Raw genomic sequence first — 21,720 nt, forward strand, 5'->3', positions numbered from 1 at the left:
TCTGTCACTTTTATTTATTGACAATTTGTATGTTCAATAATTGTTGTATATACCTATTATAATATAGTGTTCATTCTAAAAATTACAATTTTTTTCAAATGAACGCAACGAAGAATATATATTGAACAAATAGCTCCCTAACGGCCTAAAAACAATGGGAATATACGGTGTGTACATTGTGTCAAAATCAGGGGGGCTAATATTCAATTATGATTATACTGTACCAAAAATCGAAACCGAACAAACATTTGGTTATCCGTTAGATCTTAAATTATCTTGTGAAAACAACAGACTATTGGTATCGTTTGGTCAACGAGACAACATCAAAGGTAATGCAAACTTTTAAAAATCTATTTTCTAACACATATTTTTAAAAATACCAGTATAAACAATGATTTTTTTAAAATTAAATAAACGGTTTTGTATTTTCAGTTGGTCATGTATTATTGGCAATCAATGGAGTTCCTGTTTCTGGTAGAAAACTGGAAGATGGCAAGGATGCAATAGAAATGTTAAATGATGCAACCAATTATCCCCTTAATTTGAAATTTGGCCGGCCAAAAATGACTATCAACGAAAAGATATTCTTAGCCAGTATGTTTTATCCATTATTTGCCATTGCATCACAATTGAGTCCAGAGCCCAGGAGTTCTGGAATCGAAACTTTAGAAGCTGATACATTTAAACTCCAATGTTTTCAAACTCTGACTGGTACTGAATACAATAATCTATTACATTTCATTATTAATTTACAAATTGTATATTTTAGGAGTGAAATTTATGGTTATTGCTGATCCAACGCATGTAGGCCTTGAACAACTTTTAAAGAAAATTTATGAGATTTATGCAGACTTTGCTCTAAAGAATCCATTTTATTCCTTAGAAATGCCTATTCGGTGTGAATTGTTTGATACTAATTTACAAGCACTTTTGGAACAAGCAGATAAAAATGGTATTAATAGTATTTAATTTAATAAGTACATTATTTTAATCTATATTTAATAATATTTCACCAAAAATTCTGTATTTAGTATCAGATCTTAGAAAATCCTATTGTATTTAAAACTAAAAAGAAAATTTGAATGATCACTATGATTGAATTATTCTTATTCAAAACCTTTTAAATTATAATTTAAATATTATACCATTGTTATAAGCTTAAGTTTAATATTCAATATTGTTAAATAGTTATGATTTATAATAATGTAATTTATGAATAGATTGTGTGTAATTTTTTACATTATTAAAAACAATTTATTTTATTGTATATATATTGTAGATAAAATTTAATTTATCAAATGCATATAAATCCATTTATGCATTAATTAATTTTGATAGTTTAGTGTAATTTTGATACTGAAAATTATAAATTAACATATTGCATATTTACTTGATTGTAAAGTTATACTTAAATAGATTAGTATTATTTAAGTTATTAATAATACAAAATAATTACAAGCTATAATAAAATATCTTAGTTTGTGCAAATAATTTTTTAAACACATTTAAATATATATATATTATATATTAAATTTTTATCAATTCAGCAATATTTATAATAATGTAAGAGTAAATGAATAATATTATTTTATGAACTGTTTGTAAAAATTAGATAATTTTGTACTTGACTTGTTCAATGTTTACTTCCATAAATGCATGTGATGTATCCATCTTGCGAATGTAAGACGGTAAATTTGTGTTCAATGAAATTAATTTTATTTTTTTAACTTTTATATTAGTCAATTTACCTATTATAAGACTTAAAGGAAATAATATTATCTGGAGCATCTAGTAGGCTATTATTGACACTTTAATTTTAAAGTTTTAATATTTTATATAACAATAACTCACTTCAAAATTAAAATTTCAATAATTATATAAATATGAGATATCCTAGAAAATGGCAGTTTGAGTTTTCAAAACTCAAGGAGCAAGTTTCTAAATAACCCACCAACTAAATTTACTAAGACCAATGTAATATTTTTAGGTTCTTCTTTAGTTAAATTGTTCATTGACTTTTACATTTTATGATATAGATACAGTTATTTTTACTTGAATAATCAATCTTCTGTTAAGAATTATAATTAAACCTGTTCAACTTATAAAATTTTTTTCCCCCTATTTTCGGGACAGGAGCTCCGAATATTCTTATAACAAGTCGCCCCTAACCCTAGATAATATTATTACCTTTAAGTTTAATAATAAGTAAATTGATTTTAATATTAAAATCAACAAAATCAATAAAATTTATTCCGCTGAACGAAAATTTGCTATGTTCTACATTTGTAAGACAAAGACAACACACGCGGGTATTTTGTCTTCTTAATACCACAGAATCGATTTACAACCACATAATAAATGTTAATAGTATAGTTAAAACATAAAACATATCAGAAAAAATTGAATTTAGAAACTGTATTAACTATTAAGTGATTTAGTGATAGATAATATTAAGTAAAAATCAAAAAGCTTTATAATTAAAAACCATGCGCAATACACCTATTGAAAAGTTTATAGATAGCATGGGCGTTAATATGAGGAAGGGCATAGAAGGGCGAGTTATCTTAAGTCCTCTCCAAGATATGTTACTTCACTTTAATACTATATATTTTTAAATTTATAATTCTATAAGGATTTCTATTTTATTAACCATTATAAGGTTTACAACCGAAATTTATATTTTTATAACATGTTAAATATTACAATAAAATTATAAAACTGTTATATTATCATGTTACAGTTTTTATTCATATTTTAAGATGATAATCTCAAGTATGAACTTTAGTTCGCTAAAAATATTTTGAAAATTATAAAGTTGTTAACAATAAAAAACAATTAATTTATTCTTCTGCTTTTCGTGTTAGTCTTCAAATTTATATTCTCTCCCCTTCTCAATAATTAGTAATTTGTATCTTATATCTTCATATTACCAGCAGTCTGTCCAGTTTCAGTTCTCATTCTATCAAGTATCTTTCATTTCTCACTAAATCATTCCTAATAAATCGTACATTTGCAGTAAGATGCGAAGATGGAACTTTTCCAACACACGCACTATAAAACCTGGCTTCTCCCAAGGCAGTATAATTTCTCCGACTCTACAATACATATACAGCAAATTTACCTTAATCCATCAACACTACTCTACTTATCTTCGCCGATGATACAGCCATAACCTTATCTAATTCTGATATAACAACTGTTATAAATAACCTTTAAAATCATCTAAATCAACTACAAGATTAATCACCTTCACTCATTGCCCTAAAAATATTCGTCCTGTTCACCTAAATAGACAAATAATACCCATGAAAAATACTGTTAAATACCTAGGTCTCCTCCTTGGTAAAAGACTAACCTGATCTAACCATATCAAATCCAAAAGATCATTACTCAACATTAGGCTTAAAGCTCTCATTATAAAGATCTATCTCTTAATGAATCTTAAAGATCATTAAAGACCACTACTCCGATCCAAAATGTCTTTAAATAACAAAACACTAATTTATAAACAATTACTACAACCAGCAATGGCATATGGAATCCAACTTTGGGGAACCTCAAAAAGTTCAAACCTAACTAAACACTAAACTTTAAACTTTTCAATCAATATCTTTTTGTGTCCTTTCTAATGCTCCATGGTACGTCAGTAATAGCACCCTACATCATGATTTCAACATACCAACATTATCCACACTTGCTTCTTATCACTATAATAAATTTAATAAAAACTGCTTTAATAACTCAAACCCCCTCTATCTAAACTATCTGCTTGCATATTACCTGATAAACCTATCCATCGTTTCGAATGTAAATGGCCACATGATCTATTAAAAAATAACACTTAAAATTTAAAGTTGTACTATTATTTTAGAAACTATCCCATCATTTCTAATTGAAAGTATTACCGATGGATGCTCCCTTCCATCACATTTCTGCGTCTAGTATTCTATGTTATCTCATTTACTCAATGTATTATCCTGTGTATACAGATTGTAAATATCTTTTATAAATAATTAAACAATTATCTTCCATACTGACCAGTTTGTTATTTTATAATATGATACATATCCAAAAATATTTAAGTTAATGCATGTCGCATTAGCTATACCTATAGGCATAGGCGTAAATAGGGGAGCGCTTTGGGGGTATTAACACCCACAATTTTAAAAGTAGCTCCCTCAAATATTTTTTTTATACTATTACAATCAGTAGCTATTCAACGCTATGCCCGGAAAATGAAGAGAATAAGTACCTTTAGTTTTTTTATTGAAATTACGTCTATGCCTATAGGCTTGTCAACATCTGAGAGATTTTTTCCTCTATGAGGAGGATAAATACGTATTTAAAATCTAAAATTGAACAAGAGATTATGAACAAACAATAAACAAGTTTTATGTACCAATATAGGTACATTATAATTTTAGTTATATAAAACTGTTTTTATTAAATTTTAATACAATACATTAATATTTTGACTGTTTTGAATTGTATCATAGATAAAGTTGTACCTATGTATGTAGTATGTAGTGGGTGAATCTCCCACTCTTTTTATTCTTGAAGATCATAATTTACATCCATGATACACAGTTAAATATTAAACAAAATGTAATTTTTACTTTTTTATCTGGTGAAATCAATAATCAAACAAGAATATAATTATTTTTAAAATATTTTTATATTGTTTATGTATGACTATATAATGCTTAAAAAAATCTAATATTATGTCCAAATTTTTACAAATATATATATATTCTATCAAAAATACTTAAATACCCACAGCAATAATTATATTTTTAGTTTAAAATTTTTAAAGTTATTTTTAAGTACTAGCTTCTTAGCCTTTAGAAGAAAGTTACCCAAATATTAATCTCATTTGCTTTTAATATATAGTACCATATTCTCAGTGGTGTTTCGTAGGTGCGATTTTAAATATAATACCCATATTCATAGGTATAACTAATTACAAATTAAATATAATAAAATGAAACACAATACACATATTATTACCAAAAAGTTTTAAGCGTCTCTACAAACAACTAATTTGACCTGCGATGACTTATAGCATCCAAATCTGAGGATCGACCAAAGTTTCAAATCTAAAATTATTATCATCTTTTCAATCTATAAACTTATGTTTATTAACTAAAGCTCCTTAGTACATTAGCAATAAAACTCTTCATAATGATCTCAAAATTCCTACTCTCTCTGAACTTGCTGCTACTCACTATATAAAATTTCACTTCAAATTCTCTAACATCAAATCTATCCTCTCTCAGTCTCTTACTATCCCAGATAATAATCCCCGACGCTTATAGCGTAATTGGCCATGTAATCTCCTAAACACATAATTTTTGGTGTAAAGTACTAAAAAAAAAATCTAAATTAATCTAAAATCTAATAAACAAAAACTAAAAAAAATTCATTTAAGCTGAAGTAGCGTCACTAGACGCCCCCTTTCTCTCAAACCGTCAATCCTGTGTAAACTTATATTATATATATTATTTATTGTAATTTTGTTATACACAGATTGTAAAAAAAAAAAAAAGTTTTAAACTTAATATTTTATTCATTAAAGTATTATAAATATTAAATATAGTATTGAGATAATATATAATCTATATATAATTTGCTTCCTACTAGTTGCAGGCCGCAGTAGAAAATAGAAATGATAATATAAAATATATTTCATAGACGACGCTACTTGGTCGTTCAAAACCCGTATATAAGATCACAGTTTTAACTTACCAGCACGCACATAATTCATAAAGCGCCTTCACTTAAAATATACATATTCAGAAAAGCTTGGAAAACGCTACCGGTCATCCAAACACAACTCACGTGTGCATGTATATCTGAGGGAAACAAATTTAATGTTTAAACACAACAATATGTATTATAACTATTGTAAATTATAAATTATATTACTAAAAAATTTCAGTTTTATAAATATAGAAATATATAATTAATTTTCTTCTTTTTATTAATTTTAGTAGGGGTTGCAATTGTCTCGTCGTCCAAGTCACAAGCTGCCACTGCATATTCTATACTTCAGATTTTAGTATGGTCGTATAACACTGATGATTCCAAATTAAACCAGACTTGGTCCATTCGTTATATTCTACTTTTCCATCATGATCTATTAATATTATTGTGTGTGTTCTAAAATTAAATATTTCAAAATTAAAAACCTTATTATAGAATTAAATCATATATGAACAACAATTTACCGAGTTCCATACTGACGAGATGGCATTTCTACAAAAATGGAACTAAATTTTTTCTGGTCATCTGTTCCAGGAAATTTTGGAGTTCTTTTAATTAACTCTTCATCAGGATAATGTCTACAATAGGTTTAAATTTAGCTTTAATTTCTGGTATATTTGTTTACTTTTATTTTGTCTTACAATTTATTCCATTTCAAAAATCCTAGCAGTTCTTTGATTAGTGTATCCTTATGATTACTATGTCCATATTTCTTAACAATGTCATTGAAAAGTTTCTCTCCCTCAGTCACTTTTAAAAAAGGTCCATTTCCAAATCCTTGTACACCATTTTGTATGTGTTTCAAGGCGGGTCCTTCATCTTGTACAAAATTGGTAAAGTAATGTGTTTCTAAAGATTTCTTGCTTCAAAAACAGATATCATTTAAATAATATATATATTCAAATATTATATTTATATTATTTTATATATGCTAACCTTATGTCAATAGTGATTAGTTTAAATCCATTATACACATCTTGTGATCCTTGCAATTCTTGCAAATATTCTAGGGTTGAACTATTGCCTTTTACAAAGTTCTTAACCAAATAGCCTCTAGATTTAGGATTTTGTCTTTTATCTAATTCAAACACATTTAATAAAGCAGCTAACTTACCACGGATGTTTAAAGCCAGCCAAGCTCCACCCTCATTTGATGACATTAAATCGCGTCCTGAAAATTGAAACATTGAAATAATTATGTTTTACAAAAATATTTTTATTGTTGTTTTATACCTCCAATGATGTTTTGATCTTCTAGCCAATAGTTTGCTGGCAACGTTGGACGATTATAATATTCGTCACGGTTAGAAGCAATAATCAAACGATACCCATTATTTATATGTTGTACACTACTAATGAATATGACACACATTACTTAAAACTAAGTAGGTATTTGAAAACTATGTTTAATCGATTCAATAAAATACTTAAAAATTAAAATTAAGCCAATCTTGAATTTTTGAAGTGTTTTTTTTTTTTTTTATCAATTGTTAATTTGCTGTGATAAAATTTGTGAAATTTGTATAGGCGTTGAAGGTGTTATTAATTATTATTAAGATATCTGATATCTATTCTACCTTTTTATTGATCCCTAATTATGATTACTTTTATTACTCATGATGTATTGTTAAAACAACAGTTAGTACAGGTAACAAGCACTTAGTTTATAACATATGTTTAAGTAAAATTTTGTAACAACACAAAGTATTTAGGCACTTTAATATAATTCTGAAAATGGTTCCTTTACAGTTTACAACATACAAATTAGAAATTATATTTAAAGACCAATTATTAATAAAATTATTTTGAAGTATAATTGATTATACTTTCTAGAAAGCTTATATCTATATAGACATCTAGTAAATATTGCTAATTGCAGTAAAAATAACTACCTATTTAAAAAAAATTAATTTTACAATTTAAAAATATAAAAACCTTTAACTATTTTTATTCATACTTGATCTAAGACCAACATTAACAAATAAACACCAATTAAGTATAACGTTATGTCTTAACCACACAAATTTGTACTCTTGCACCTTCTTGGTGGTAGTATGAGGCCGCAAGATACTAAATTAAAAACAATAAAAAATTGGAGATGTCATTATTTCTACCAATAGTAGGTAATTAAACGATGAATTCATCTCCTGACAGCTGTGATCCAATACTTGTGTGAATATATATATATATAGCCATACATATTATATTATGAAGTATAAATGTATAATAGTTATAGTACTAGTAATAATCATCAGTGTGTATGCAAATAATTAATAAATATAAATATAATTGTATTCAATATAGAAAAGAGAAGTCAAAGAAGTCAAAATATGTGTAAAAACTAAATATATTTTACTTAAATAGAATGTTATAAAAAAATTCATAATAGCTCACATTATTCGTACCTTATGTTTACGTTTCTTAATTACAATTTTATATTATAGTAATTATACAAAATCAAAAATTAATAAAATACTCAGTTTAATCCATAGAAATTATATAAGGTTTTATAGTTAAAATCTAAACATCTATTCTTTTTTCCACTAAACATACATAATTACCACTTTTTTACTAAAGTTTGTATCATTTGAAATCATTTCTTTTTCAATTTTTATTATTATTAAAGCATTCAATTTTTCTTCAAACATAGTGTTTTTTAGGCACGTCTTAATCATTTTCAATTTTGAAGAACTGTTTTTATTTTTTGTAGTTATAGGAGGAACTGTTATTAATATTCTTAATACGTAATAAAATAGTTTCTTTGAAAATATCAATCATATCGGTCTTTAACATGTATTGATATGTTGGAATAATTCCAGACAAATTACAAAATTCATCTCTATAATAAATAACTTGTAGTTCAGTTTTCAATCTATCTTTATCAATTAGTGGGTAGCAATGTAACGTAAATTGAAATAACTGATTTTTCGATTACAATGGGTATTTTTCAGCTTGAAACAGTTGAAACAGCTTAACTGCTGAACGTTAAACAATCTTTTGTTGTTTTTATTAAAGTAGGTATCACAAATGTCAAAAGTTAATTGTTTGTGGGATTCTTTGTTATGTATTTATTATTTTTTTTTTTTATTAAATCATCATAAATTACATAGAATATAAATAATTTTAGATATTTTACATGATTATCTATCTCTTTTAAAGCTATTAGCTTGTGTTAGAGATAGAGAGTAATATTAATAATTAAAAACATAATTTATATTATATAATTAACAAACTAAAGTGATGAATATATTAGAAATTAAAATAATATTAACAATAGAAAAATTTTAAAAATGAGATAATTTTACATATTAAATATAACGAAACATATTATGAAGGTCTTAGATAAATTAATTGAGAAAATAACCAATGATATACAATTTTTTTTAATATTAAATTTAGAACAGTGAATATTTTTTTTATATTGGCATGGCATACAGTTAAAATAAACAGGCCCTAGATAATTTACAAAAGATTTATAAGAATATTTAACAGGTATATTGTACTTTATATTTTCTCTTTTACAATCCAACAATTTGTAATCTTTATCTTGACTAAACCTTTTAAAAGTGAACAAAATAGCAATTTTTTTTATAGAGATGCGATTATTGCATTGGTCATCAAGACGTTTTATTTTAAAGTTTGAAACAATATCAGTTACATTATTACGAATATTAGAAATATTTTTTTCGAATATTCTAACCAAAATCGGTAGATGTACATTCGCAAATTTATATAACTTGGTGGATTTTATGCTGTTGTGGAGACTTTGTATATTTGGCATGATTTTTTCAAATACTGATAACAAAGATACAAAACCCGAATCACTCAGTAAACATTTAAATTATTTTATTGATGCTGCTTGATTAATTTTCACCTCATTAATTGTCAGCATTTTTTGCAATGTATCTATTATTATGTCCATGCAATGCATTATCTCACTTCGATAAAAGTACACAGTCTTCAATGTGCTGTTTGTTTCGGTGAAATCACATTTGGATCGCGACGACCAGTTGTTCATTAGCCCGTGGAAAACAGTTATCCTTTGGAGTGATTTCGAAAAGAATTCAGTTATGCCCGACAACCTAACTGGATCATTTCTACGTCCAAATGGTGTGAGTGGCAATGCATTTAGTATGCGTACGGGTACAATTCCTTAACCCCAACGTTTACTTTGCTGATAATGGCTGCACCTGCACCATTGTACGATTGAGCAACTAATTTGTACGATGCATTTTTTACAATCGAGTTTACTTCGGACAATGTTGTATACGACATGCGTTAATGATTCTACATTGTATCCGTTGGTGGCGTTGAAAACCCCCCAAAAACGTTCCACAGGTTCACCATTTAATTCATAATGGAACAGTAAAATAAAATGTATTGTGTTTAAAACATTGATGGTCCCGTCAATAATTATTGAAATGAATTCCACTTTTTTCAATTTCCGATAAAATGTTATGCCGGGTTACGAGAAATATGCAATCCAATAAATCGTAGTGGATTGTATTCGAAGTCCAATCTATGCTCGTCGAGTTTTCCAAATAGCAAAGAAGATTTTCATTAGAACTTTTGCATAGCTCAACGGCACCTAGAAATACATTGTTATTACCGAAGGTAATTATATTATTATTACCTTGATTTTTCAGCTGAAGAATAAATGTCTCACTAGATGGTACACAATTGAGATATATTTTCAGAATGTAACGGTTTTTTTTTATTTTCTCGCTATGGTGTTTTATTTCTATTTCAAGTTTATCAGTTTCATCGTTAACTTAACGATTGCCGAGCACTAAGATTAATTTCGTTTTGTATATGATAAAATTAATTTTGGTGTTTTATTATTTTTGTTGATAGATTGTTTAATTGATTTATACCACAATCGGTCCACGAAGTCGCATTACCAAAATATAAACACAGAAAACAAAATAATGTTTTTTCGACTTCACACCCGCATAATCAGGTGTATTTTTTGTAGGTATCTTTAAGAAAATAATACTTGTGTATATTGTTACCCTTTTTTTTGATTTTAAAACGAGAACTTTTAAGTCCGAAGTCGATCGTCCTAGTTGCTTTATTTCCATCTGTTCTTCATGTGTCAACGTAGAAAATGGATTTCTGTCCAAATTTTGTACAGAATTTTTATTTATCGATGGTTACATTGTTCGTTAGTATGTATTATTATAATATAAATATAAGGTTAAGTATAATATTAAAACAAGTTAAAAAATAAATAACATTGCTAAATAAATTTATACACTCAAAAACCACAAGTCACCCGGGGAAGATGACCTTCAAGCGGAAGAATTAAAGCATTAAGATAGCTCCATGATAGAGAGTATATAATACTTGTTAATAAAAGAAGTGCGGGAAAAGGAAACTTTACCGGTAGATTAGGGAATAGCATATATATGCCCAATTCATAAAAAAGGCGACAGGCACGTCTGTAGTAACTGTAATAGAAGAATAGCACTGCTAGATACAACATATTATAAGGTATTGTCATATTGCATCCTGGATAGAATCAAACCTCTGGCCGAAGAAGTTGTGGGTGACTATCAATGCGGATTCAGGCAAAGCAGGTCAACAACGGACCAGATCTTTATAATGAGACAGCTATTCCAGAAAAGCTGGGAATACAATAACTAATAAGGAACTCCATATAATCTTTTTAGATTTTCAAAAGGTATATGACAATATTGATAGAACCAGCATAACCAAAATGTTGAAGCATTTCCATTTCCCAAGGAAAATAGTACATTTAATTGAAGCTGACAGACTAAAGTTTAAGTCAAAGTAGAAAACGCAACATCAAGGATGGTGGAGGTATCAGGTAAGAACCGGACTTCAACAATGTGATGCCCTATCACCAATCCTTTTTAATTTGGTATTAGAGAAGGTGATCCGAGAAATGAATATTGAAAGAGATGAAGGAGTATTAATGGATAGAACTTGCTTTAGTTTGCTTGCCTATGAAGACGACAAAGTCCTGCTAGGGGAAGAGAAATAGAAAGCAGTAGACTTATGTGGCAGGTTAATAGAATCGGCAAAAAAGGTGGGGCTACAAGTGCTACAATACGGAGAAAACGCAATACATGAAATTTAGTAAGGGACTAGGTAGTAGCTAACCACCTTTCCTATAACCGAAACCATAACAGTGGATTAATACGAGTTTAAAAAAGTGGAAGATTTCAAATACCTGGGTACTATTGTAACACGGAAGAATGAATGTCAAACATAAATTCAACAAAGAATTAAAATGGGAAATAGATGCTTTTTTGCATTAAGCGAACTATTGAGCTCTAAAATCCTTTCAAAAGAGATTAAAATTCAGTTATATCTGAAAATCATACGACCAATTATCATGTATGGTTCACAATGTTAAACTTTGTGAAAGACAGAGGAGGTAGATTACATATTTTTGAGAGGAAGGTAATTGCGCAAAATAAACGGACCCGTATATGATCAAGATATTCAAGGATGGAGGAAAAGACACAACCAAGAACTAATGAATAAACTGTATTTTTTTTTATATACAATAAAAATGCTTGGAATAAAAAAATTTAAGTATGAAATATTTTTAAATGTTTTTTTTATATTGTTTTGGAAAATTGTTTAACCATTTTGAGTTTTGGCCACCTTTTATTAATTTTGTACCACTGTGTACCGGGGACACGTGTCCCCCCCCGAATTTTTATTTAAGTTATATTGTCTACGTTTTGCTATCATAATTTTTATTCGACACTACAAAGCGTCTGCGTCTCCCACTTTAAATCTCGACCGTAAAAAGTACCTTAGAACCCAATGAATATATTAATAGTCAAATAAAAATCACAAAGTAGACCAAACAATGTACCGACAATCAAGAGCGGAATGGGCCGTTACAATAATAGATTAAATGGCCTGATAATATTTTAGAAATAAAAAATATATAGTATACGAAAAAACATATAAATATAATAAATATAATACATAAATAGGTATTACCTTATCAGGTCATGTGATTTTTAGTATTATATTAATCGATATTATAATATTATTATGAAGTACTGTTGAAGTTCATAATCAGGTAATGAATAGAAAAGTTGAAAGTATGAATTCAAGATTTATGAACAATAGTCCATTATAGGTACACGGATTTATCGCTTCTATGCCCAGTCAACTTCAATAGTTTTAAACATGGTTTATAAAAAACAGTCTTGAAAGCTCTCCCTAAAAATTTAATCCGATTTACAATTAATGATAATTTGGAAGAATTCTATCAAAAATTAAGAGAAGAATTAGTAAGTTTTAGTAATATTTGGGATAACTTAAAAAAATCAGCTGAAGACGAATATAATTTTGAAAATTTCGATTCAGAAGATGAATATTAAGAAATTGAAGAGCTGCCGGGTAAATGTATGACCTGTAAAACATGCAAAAATTGCGCTTGTTGCTGTTTAAAGTTATTAGTCAAATACAATTTGTATAATAATGAGTATACAAATTTATCTTTGGCTTATAATTATCTTTTAATACTACTGGTAACACAAGTAGCATATAAGAGGTCATTTTCAACATTAAAATTCATAAAAAATCGATTACGAAATACTCTAACTCATGAGAATGTTTATGTTGATGTTCGTGGAAAAGCGAACATTAGCTTCTATAGATGACGATATTTTAATCGACAGAATTGGGGAAACTAGTGAAGTTATGAAAATAAACCTAATTATGTAAAAAAGGAATTATTTAAGAGTTAATTTTAATACATAGGTATTATATTAAAATGTGTACACTGTAACTATATAAAAATATCTTATATAATATGTGCAATTTTTTATATCCACATAAAATTTTGAAAATATTTTTTAAATAAGGTTTTATATCATTATTATTTTTTTTTACATACTTATGACCAAATCGTTGGTCCTCTGTTAATTTTTTGTCTGGCAAAATAAATTCCCGGCCTGAAATATTAACCCAGTCCGCCCTTGCCGACAACGATCAGTAGACTGCGATGGCATATCGTAAATCATATTCACAATTCACTTTTTAATTCGCACAAAAATATTTAAAAAATGTATTAAAACGTACCTTACCAAAATTCAACGATTTCCTTGAATCACTCGCCACTTACCACTTTGCTAGTAAGTAACCAACAATTCGTGCTGTACCGCTGCCACTAATTTACTACTGATTAGTAGTTGGTTATTTGCACGACAAATGTTATTTGTCCACCATCATTATAATCATGTACACATATAGCATGAATGTGTCAATACTTTTTTTGTTTCTTTTATAGAAAGACTTAAATGTTTTATCTATTTTTATTTATACAAATTTACAATTCAACGTATTAACTATTAAACTACTTGTGGAATATGATACACATAATATTAAACATATAAATTTATACATATATGATATATCATATTATATGTTCATATTATTATAAACATCGCGGGTACAAAATACAGTTTTTTTGTAATAGTAAATACCAAAGAGGTTATAAATATTATTGCTTATAATTTCATTCAAATAAAATTATTATTATACCTATATCCTTATACCTATAAGTTTATTGTTGTTTTTGCCTTCACCAAAGTATAAACAAGAATTTTGTTATCAATCAATAATAATCAACCATTCATCTATTCAAGTTCAAAGTGCTAAAGTGCCATTAATAGGCTATAAAATGATTTCTTTTCGCTAATCCTTAATAATAAATAATTATTAGAAGTTATTAATTGATGATTTTACAATTGCTTAAACATATTTTTTCGCGATTTTGGATTGAAATATTGTTAAATTATACCACTTAACAATTTTTTTAAAATGTTTCATTACCTAGTATCAACATAATGTACTTAATTTGTTTCATATGTTTGGCTAGTTACCTGAAAGGTAAATATTTTAGTAATATATATTCAATTTAAACTTCAAATTATTTATACATTCTTACTTTTTTAGGTATTTTACCAATAGTATTATCCAGTCATGCATTTACTCCTTATAGTTTAATTCGCCTTGCTCGCAGTACACAGATACACAGTTTAAAAACTGTCCCTTCTAACTTTGGACTTGTTAACAATGTACAAGTAAACAATAAGTCACAGATTGTTTTGTTAACAGAAAATTCTACAGAACTCAATGACAATTTTGCTTTAAAAGAACAATATGAACTTCAGAATGAAACTGGTTTGTTTATAATTAATTTATATTTTCAGAAAAAATAAATAATTGATACATTTATTCACAGATATAATCGATAGATCAAATGACACATATACAAATATCACATCTTTACCTGAAATTTCAAGTTATATGAATTCTCATTTTGTTTTGATATCGGGAGCTTCACTTGCTGGCTGTGTGATTCTTCTATCATTTGGTATTTTATAAATAATACTAGTTAGAACTTAGAAGTTTAAAATCAGTTATAATTTCTAATTTAGTGTGTTTAATACTTTAGTAAAACCTTGAGAATATTTAAAATATGAAAAAAATAATTTATGTTGTTTTTTATATATTTTTCTTAATTATTATAATTATGCACTGTATAAAACAAATTGTACCATGACCAAAATGATAATTTTTGTTTTTTAATTGATAAATTATTACACTTAATTTTCCGTTAAATAATTCAATACTGAATAGTTTTTGTAATTTTTTTGTTGACTGTTAATTGGATTTAAATGTCATAGCTGTTTTCATAGAAAATGAGTGTTACAAATTAAAAATAGATTATTATTTGAAATTCAAAGTTAAATTATTCTTAATACTTTTTAAGGAAAACAAAAATATACATTTAACCCAACTACTTAAAGTATGTGGTGCTATATTTCATAAAAATAAAAAAAAATTACTTAATATTTAATGAATATTTTATAAACAACGAGCAAAGATTTCTTCAATACAATTTAGTTATTTATGATTGGTTTATTAAAATAAAAACATTTTTATATAATTTGAAACTTGACATAAATATTTTAAAATTAAACTAATAATGGAGTTCATTGAAAAAATAATACCAAGTGCCATTTATTATTTTAGTCAAATTTAAGAGGATATCGCACCTGCATTTGTTGTCTCTGTCTTACATACTTATGACATAGACAAAACGTGTTTACCCAGTCTGAGTAGAACTTGCTTAATTTTGGTTCTATAGCAAATATACCTATTATAAAATTAAAATATGATGATATTTTGGAGGGCAAGACGCTAAGTTTTTTCCATTACTCCCAATATAATGTTTATTATGTCGTTTAGAAGTAGCAAAAATTTCAAAGTTTTTATAAAACCTTTAACTTTATAAAATTTTAATTTTTAAAATAAAACCCATCGTTTTGCCCTCCAAAGTATTATCATCTCTTAATTTTATAATAAGAATATTTACTCTAGAATCAAAATTGAGCGAGTTCTATTTAACATGCATAATTGCGTTTTGTCTATGTTGTACATGTGTAAGACTAAGACAACATACGCGGGTGTGACATACTCTTAAGAATAGATGCTAATTAATTCAGTGATGTAAAGAATATTATTAAAAACTTTTATAATACTACTCAACTTTTTTGGTTATTATTTTGTAGGTTTGTAATTAGTTAACAGTATATGATCATTTACATTTGGTTATTAAATAATTATTTATTGCACTTCAGAAACATATTACCATTAAGTTAATGTCTGTCATGTTCAATCTTTTTTTGTCATGGTACATGAATAATTTTACTCAAATATTTCACAACACTTAGGCATTAGGGGATTTGAGAGCCAATCAATGAGCTTATTTGTTATATGCAAAACTAAACATTTTAAATGAATAGTGTAGACACTAGACATATTAATATTTTATATATTTGTATATATATAACTGAATTGTATTAATTTTTTTTTCAGTCATTCTAGGATATATAATGTACAAAAAAAGCAGATGGAATACTCCTCAAGCACTTGATCATTGTAGCAACGCAGACTCTATTGGTTATTTAGATGATATGTTCAAAGTGAGTTAATATTAATATATCATAATTTTAATTTGTTGTTGTAAAACTGTAAAAACAATATGTATGTAGACACAATTATTAAAATTAAAAAAAAAAAATTTAATTGTCAAGATTAAGCTTAAATTATTCTAAAAATGTAATTCATACTTGTGTTTATGTTTCTTTAGAATATCATTTTACCAATTATTACAGGTATAATTGAAGGGTGGGTGGAAGTAACGTGCTGTGTAATATATTTTGGATTTCATGTTTTTGCGGAATAATGTCTATAGAATAAGCAATCTCGATATATTTTAAGAATCAAAAACTCAGAATTTTTTTATAGTACACATCATTGTGTACAAACTTATAAACCGGTATACAATACGGCAAAACATTTTTTGTTTTTAGTCGTCCCTGTAAAATTTAGAAATTGTTACATAGCACGTTATTCCCGCCCACCCTTCAATTGTTAGGATTAATTAAAAATAATTGAACAAAAATATTTTTTTTTAATGATAACTAACAATTTAACTTAATTAAAAAATGTTTAATATTACAGGAAAATTCAGATGAAATGTATAGTTTGGATAATGATTCATTTCTAAATAGCTTAGAAGCTATGACAATTCAAAACTACTGGACAGAAAATGTCAAACATACTAAATTGTAAATTTAGAAGAAAATTATCTTATAATGTAACGCATTCGTCTAGTTATTGGTTTGCCGCATATCACACTTCGTATACATACCATAAAACAATTATATTCAATATATTCCAAACCAATTTGAATCAAGTTAACATTGTTATGCCTATGGTCTATTCTTAAATGTACAGATAATATTTTTTATATTTAGTCTTTTTCTTATATTATATTTTAAAAGTTTATTAATAACATTATATTATATATTTATATATTTTTATAGCTATATTGTACGTTGTTAAAATATTGAAAATTTGAAAACAATTTCCACTAAATCTAAAACTCTAATTAAAATTTCATATGTTCATATTACCTAATATGATGTAATAATGTTATTAAGAATGGAGGGTTTTAAATATTTTATTTTACTGTGTGGTGTAAAATAAAAACTGATGTGCAACATATTATTCTTTTAATAATAAGGCTAGGTAAAATATATACTCTCATAATAATTACAAAGTAATTTTATATTGCATTCATAAACTTGGATTAGTTGTTTTTTTTAATGAACAAAAATACTAAGTATAATATAAAAGTTTCATTCCTTGTTCTCCATTTAATATTATGAATATTTTTAACTATTTAGGTAAAATTAGTATTTTTAATTTTTTTAAATAAAATCATCTTTACCTTTATTTTAGATTTAAATAAATAATTTATGTGTGAAATTGAATAATTATTTATGTTTGAATTTATTTTTCTTATGAGTGATATATGTATATTATTAACTTTTCAGCTGTTTATCACATTTTTACACTTCAGTATTTGTTATAGGTTGTTAATAGATGTAAGTTCCTAAAATGTTGTGATTTCTTAATTAATCTGTACTAATTAAAAATATGTATGTATTATAAGTATAATTTTATTAAATTGTATATTATTTCATAACAATATTATGAATTTTAAATTATAGCAATAATGATACAAATAATGTAACCCAAAGTATTAAATAAATTGGAATATAAATTAAAATATATGTATAAAAAGTTTGTTAAATTACTTATTATAGATTTAGAACCAACTTATTTCAAACTTATTTGTTCTTTGTAAGTTCTAAAGTTTTTTTTTTTTTACTTAGTATATAATAAAATGCATCTTCAGGAGAGTATGATTCAATTTCATATTGAAGTGAAAAATAAAATTTGACTACATTCACATCACTTTTAAGCACTGTTAATACAATACGTTTCATCTTGTAATGAAATGCCATAGTTTCCAAGAGGGTCATTAAGTATCTTCCAAGACCTTTACCACGCACATTTTTTTCAATTTGAAGTTCATATAGATATAAAACTTCAATCAAATTTTCAATATCAAATCGAAAATGCACAAAAGCTGCAAGAGAGTTATCACTTGAATGCCGAACTAAAATATACCTACAATATAGTAGTTTTTTCAATTGAATAATTAATATCAAGCAAAAATTAATTTAATGGTACATTTTGTTTAAGCAAAATTATTTACCTAGCATCTTTGTGGAATAACTCTGCACGTTTCTTTTTTCCATCCCATCCCCAAGGACACTTCTTATATGCTTCCATCATATTGTCTTTAATCATAGAATATAACTTATCTTTGAGAAAAGTAGTCATGGCAGGTGCTTTTATGAAATGCATTGTCACTTCAAGATCATTTTTATTATATTTCATAAATGAAGAAAATGGTTTAGTTGGATCCGCTAACCCATTCACCTTTTTAGCGGCTTGAATACTCATATTTACTTTAGGGCTATTCATCTTAGATGAAGCAGTTATACTTACCAGTTTTAAAAAATAAGTATAAAATGAATTAATCAAAAACCTATAAAATAAAAATAAAATAAGTAATAATATGTAAATAGGCAGAACATTTGTACCTAACATAATACAAGTGAATACATGATTCATAATAGGTATAAAAAAACAATAATATTAACTAATTTTCTCATGTAGTTTTCTATAAACAAAATGATTTATAACGCTCCTTATCTCAAATCGTTGTTTGTAAAATTTAAGTTAATTTAAGCAGGTACTAGGTAGTATACCACAAATATTGAGAAAATTTGTTTTTATTTTTCTTATAATATTTTTAATGATTAAATCCAGAATTTTTGTTTGTTAATTTTTATATATTATACATTATATAAAAATTATTAAAAATATTATAGAACATTAAAAAAAAAATACCAAGTACTAATATATAATATTATCATAAACATTCATAAGTGATGCAATTCAGTGCTCGACTTGGAAAAATTAAAGTAAGGGACTCTGTTAACTTTAAAAAAAAAGAGCGTCCCCATCACTTGTTAAACGTTACTAAGCCGTGGGGGCATAGCCCCCACACCCCCTAAACACCTCTTTAAATCATATGAAAAATATTTATAAATAATAAAACAAAAAAAAAATTACTGTAAATATTATATTATATATTTTAGTTATAACTAATAATATAACAAACTCAAAACTAACTAAATAAAAAACAATTCATTTTAATTATTTATTTAAATAGTTCTGTAATTTATCATAAGACGTATATTCTAGGATGTAATAGTAGTTAGAACAAATATTTTGTGGCACAATTTGTAGTGATGATTTAAGAGAATTAGTTAAATAATAATGATAAATATCTTAATAATTATTAAATCTATGTTAATAAAAATTACTATGATGTTATCACGTGCATTTTGATAAAATTAAGAATGATGCAGACGATGCAGTGTCCCCCGAGTTCCCCTTAAAAATAAAAGTAAGGGTATGCTAAAATTTCTGAAAAATTAGTTGGGGTACTCCGTTTCCCTGCATCCCCCCCAAATAAAGCAATGGTGCAATTTCAAAATTTGGGACTGGAACAAAAATTTCTGCCTCCTCCCAATCTAGGCAAATATCTGAGAAATTTTAAAAGTTTTTGCTCATTTGCTGAAAATATTTAAATATTGTAAATATTAAAAATTTTGATTTTCCACTAAGGAATAATAAGCATTCCCATACACAGAAAATTGAATTGGTAACATATTATTCACATTTAATATAACAGGTTCATAAAATCAAATTTAAATGTGTTTTAATCATCAAAATAAATTAAAAACAATATATTATTATTAAAAGAAAAATATACCATGAGCCCTCAAGCATCTAGGCACATATGCTACAGCACCTTATGATCTATCTTGATTCCATCACTGTATATTAAACACTTCCTTTAGTAAAATATTTAAAACATAATAACCAGAAACAGATTATAAATTGCAACCAATTGTGCATACTACTCTATTTATGAGGGTGTCAATCAAATACTAAACAATTGAACAATATTTTGTGATATGTTATTACTTGTGGTCGGCAGTGTGCATCACTGATTGAAATTGCCTGAGCACGTGGGTAGGTAATTATAAATATTTACATGTTTATTTGCAAAAAGTTTATAAATATTAGTATGTTTCAGACATTAGTTTTATTTTAATCATTATTAATTAAAAACGTTGTGAACTTATTATTTCAGCCAAGAAAAAATTTTACCATTTAGCCTACCTATACCTATTTGATCATGTAAAACTTATTTTATACTTATTAAATAAAATAGAAATTACTTAATAATATATATAGTATGCATCTAAAAATGAATCATTCATTAAATTAATTGTACACATTTTACCAATGCAATTGGAAATGGACATACATAACAAACACACACACACACACACACATATATATATACTAATTAATAATAATTGATTAATAAAACTACATTTTTTGAAATACTGTTGAATATTTTAATTTTTTATAACATTTATTTTATTTACTTATAAGACTTATAGTTCTTTACCTATGTTTAATGTTTTTTAAATGTTATTTTCTTATCAGTTTGTTTGTAATCTTCAATATTGAATCAATCACAAATTGCCGAAATGATTTAAGGCCTAAAATGTAAAAATAAACGTTATAATTTTGTTATATTTGTTATTATTATTTTAACAGATTAATTAGTTCAATGTAATCCAACATTTAATAAATAGATTTGGATCTGATTTATAAATACATCTGGATTCTAATATTGTAATAATTTTTAAAATACTTGTAAAATATTTACCCGTTTTAATAGTTTTGTCTGTGGCTGTGTGCCTTATTGTAAGGGTTATAGTATTGGTGTATTATACACGAGCACAAGTGCACGACGCCACGATATAGTGATAAAATCTACAATAATATTCTATTAGGTATATAAGATGTATGTGTATCGTTATTCTATGGTTAAATTCTTTGTTTTTTTTTGGCGGTAAAAAATATTTTTTTTATTTTATTAGATAATGA

At 26.2% G+C, this 21,720-nt stretch overlaps 4 protein-coding genes across 6 annotated transcripts; 2 read left to right on the plus strand and 2 right to left on the minus strand.

The window, feature by feature from the left end:
- On the plus strand, positions 1 to 1,135 carry LOC113553977 (trafficking protein particle complex subunit 4). The gene is made up of 3 exons (XM_026957591.1): positions 1 to 329; positions 433 to 711; positions 770 to 1,135. Exons 1-3 carry the CDS (start codon positions 155 to 157, stop codon positions 967 to 969), a joined length of 654 nt encoding a protein of 217 aa, XP_026813392.1. The 5' UTR covers positions 1 to 154; the 3' UTR covers positions 970 to 1,135.
- Positions 1,136 to 5,725: 4,590 nt separating this feature from the next.
- LOC113554016 (transport and Golgi organization protein 2 homolog) lies at positions 5,726 to 7,257 on the minus strand. Of its 2 annotated transcripts, XM_026957658.1 has the most exons (6): positions 6,997 to 7,257; positions 6,878 to 6,934; positions 6,700 to 6,814; positions 6,405 to 6,626; positions 6,228 to 6,341; positions 5,726 to 6,159 (listed from the first exon to the last, which is right to left on the minus strand). In XM_026957658.1, exons 1-6 carry the CDS (start codon positions 7,133 to 7,135, stop codon positions 6,042 to 6,044), a joined length of 765 nt encoding a protein of 254 aa, XP_026813459.1. In that variant the 5' UTR covers positions 7,136 to 7,257; the 3' UTR covers positions 5,726 to 6,041. The 2 variants fall into 2 exon arrangements, with proteins under 2 accessions (XP_026813459.1, XP_026813458.1); XM_026957657.1 differs by having other exon boundaries at positions 5,732 to 6,159; positions 6,700 to 6,934; positions 6,997 to 7,246.
- Positions 7,258 to 14,396: 7,139 nt separating this feature from the next.
- Positions 14,397 to 17,610, plus strand: LOC113553727. The gene is made up of 5 exons (XM_026957221.1): positions 14,397 to 14,646; positions 14,713 to 14,940; positions 15,002 to 15,133; positions 16,642 to 16,748; positions 17,290 to 17,610. Exons 1-5 carry the CDS (start codon positions 14,604 to 14,606, stop codon positions 17,398 to 17,400), a joined length of 621 nt encoding a protein of 206 aa, XP_026813022.1. The 5' UTR covers positions 14,397 to 14,603; the 3' UTR covers positions 17,401 to 17,610.
- Positions 17,611 to 18,376: 766 nt separating this feature from the next.
- On the minus strand, positions 18,377 to 21,642 carry LOC113550953 (N-alpha-acetyltransferase 40). Of its 2 annotated transcripts, XM_026952926.1 has the most exons (4): positions 21,500 to 21,642; positions 21,236 to 21,329; positions 18,896 to 19,231; positions 18,391 to 18,807 (listed from the first exon to the last, which is right to left on the minus strand). In XM_026952926.1, the coding sequence occupies exons 3-4, from the start codon at positions 19,165 to 19,167 to the stop codon at positions 18,465 to 18,467; spliced, it is 615 nt and encodes a 204-aa protein (XP_026808727.1). In that variant the 5' UTR covers positions 19,168 to 19,231; positions 21,236 to 21,329; positions 21,500 to 21,642; the 3' UTR covers positions 18,391 to 18,464. The 2 variants fall into 2 exon arrangements, with proteins under 2 accessions (XP_026808726.1, XP_026808727.1); XM_026952925.1 differs by lacking the exons at positions 21,236 to 21,329; positions 21,500 to 21,642 and adding an exon at positions 21,000 to 21,192 and having other exon boundaries at positions 18,377 to 18,807.
- Positions 21,643 to 21,720: the final 78 nt, after the last annotated feature.

Source organism: Rhopalosiphum maidis, chromosome 2 (assembly GCF_003676215.2).
Source record: "Rhopalosiphum maidis isolate BTI-1 chromosome 2, ASM367621v3, whole genome shotgun sequence".
NCBI classification, from domain to species: Eukaryota; Metazoa; Arthropoda; class Insecta; order Hemiptera; family Aphididae; genus Rhopalosiphum; species Rhopalosiphum maidis.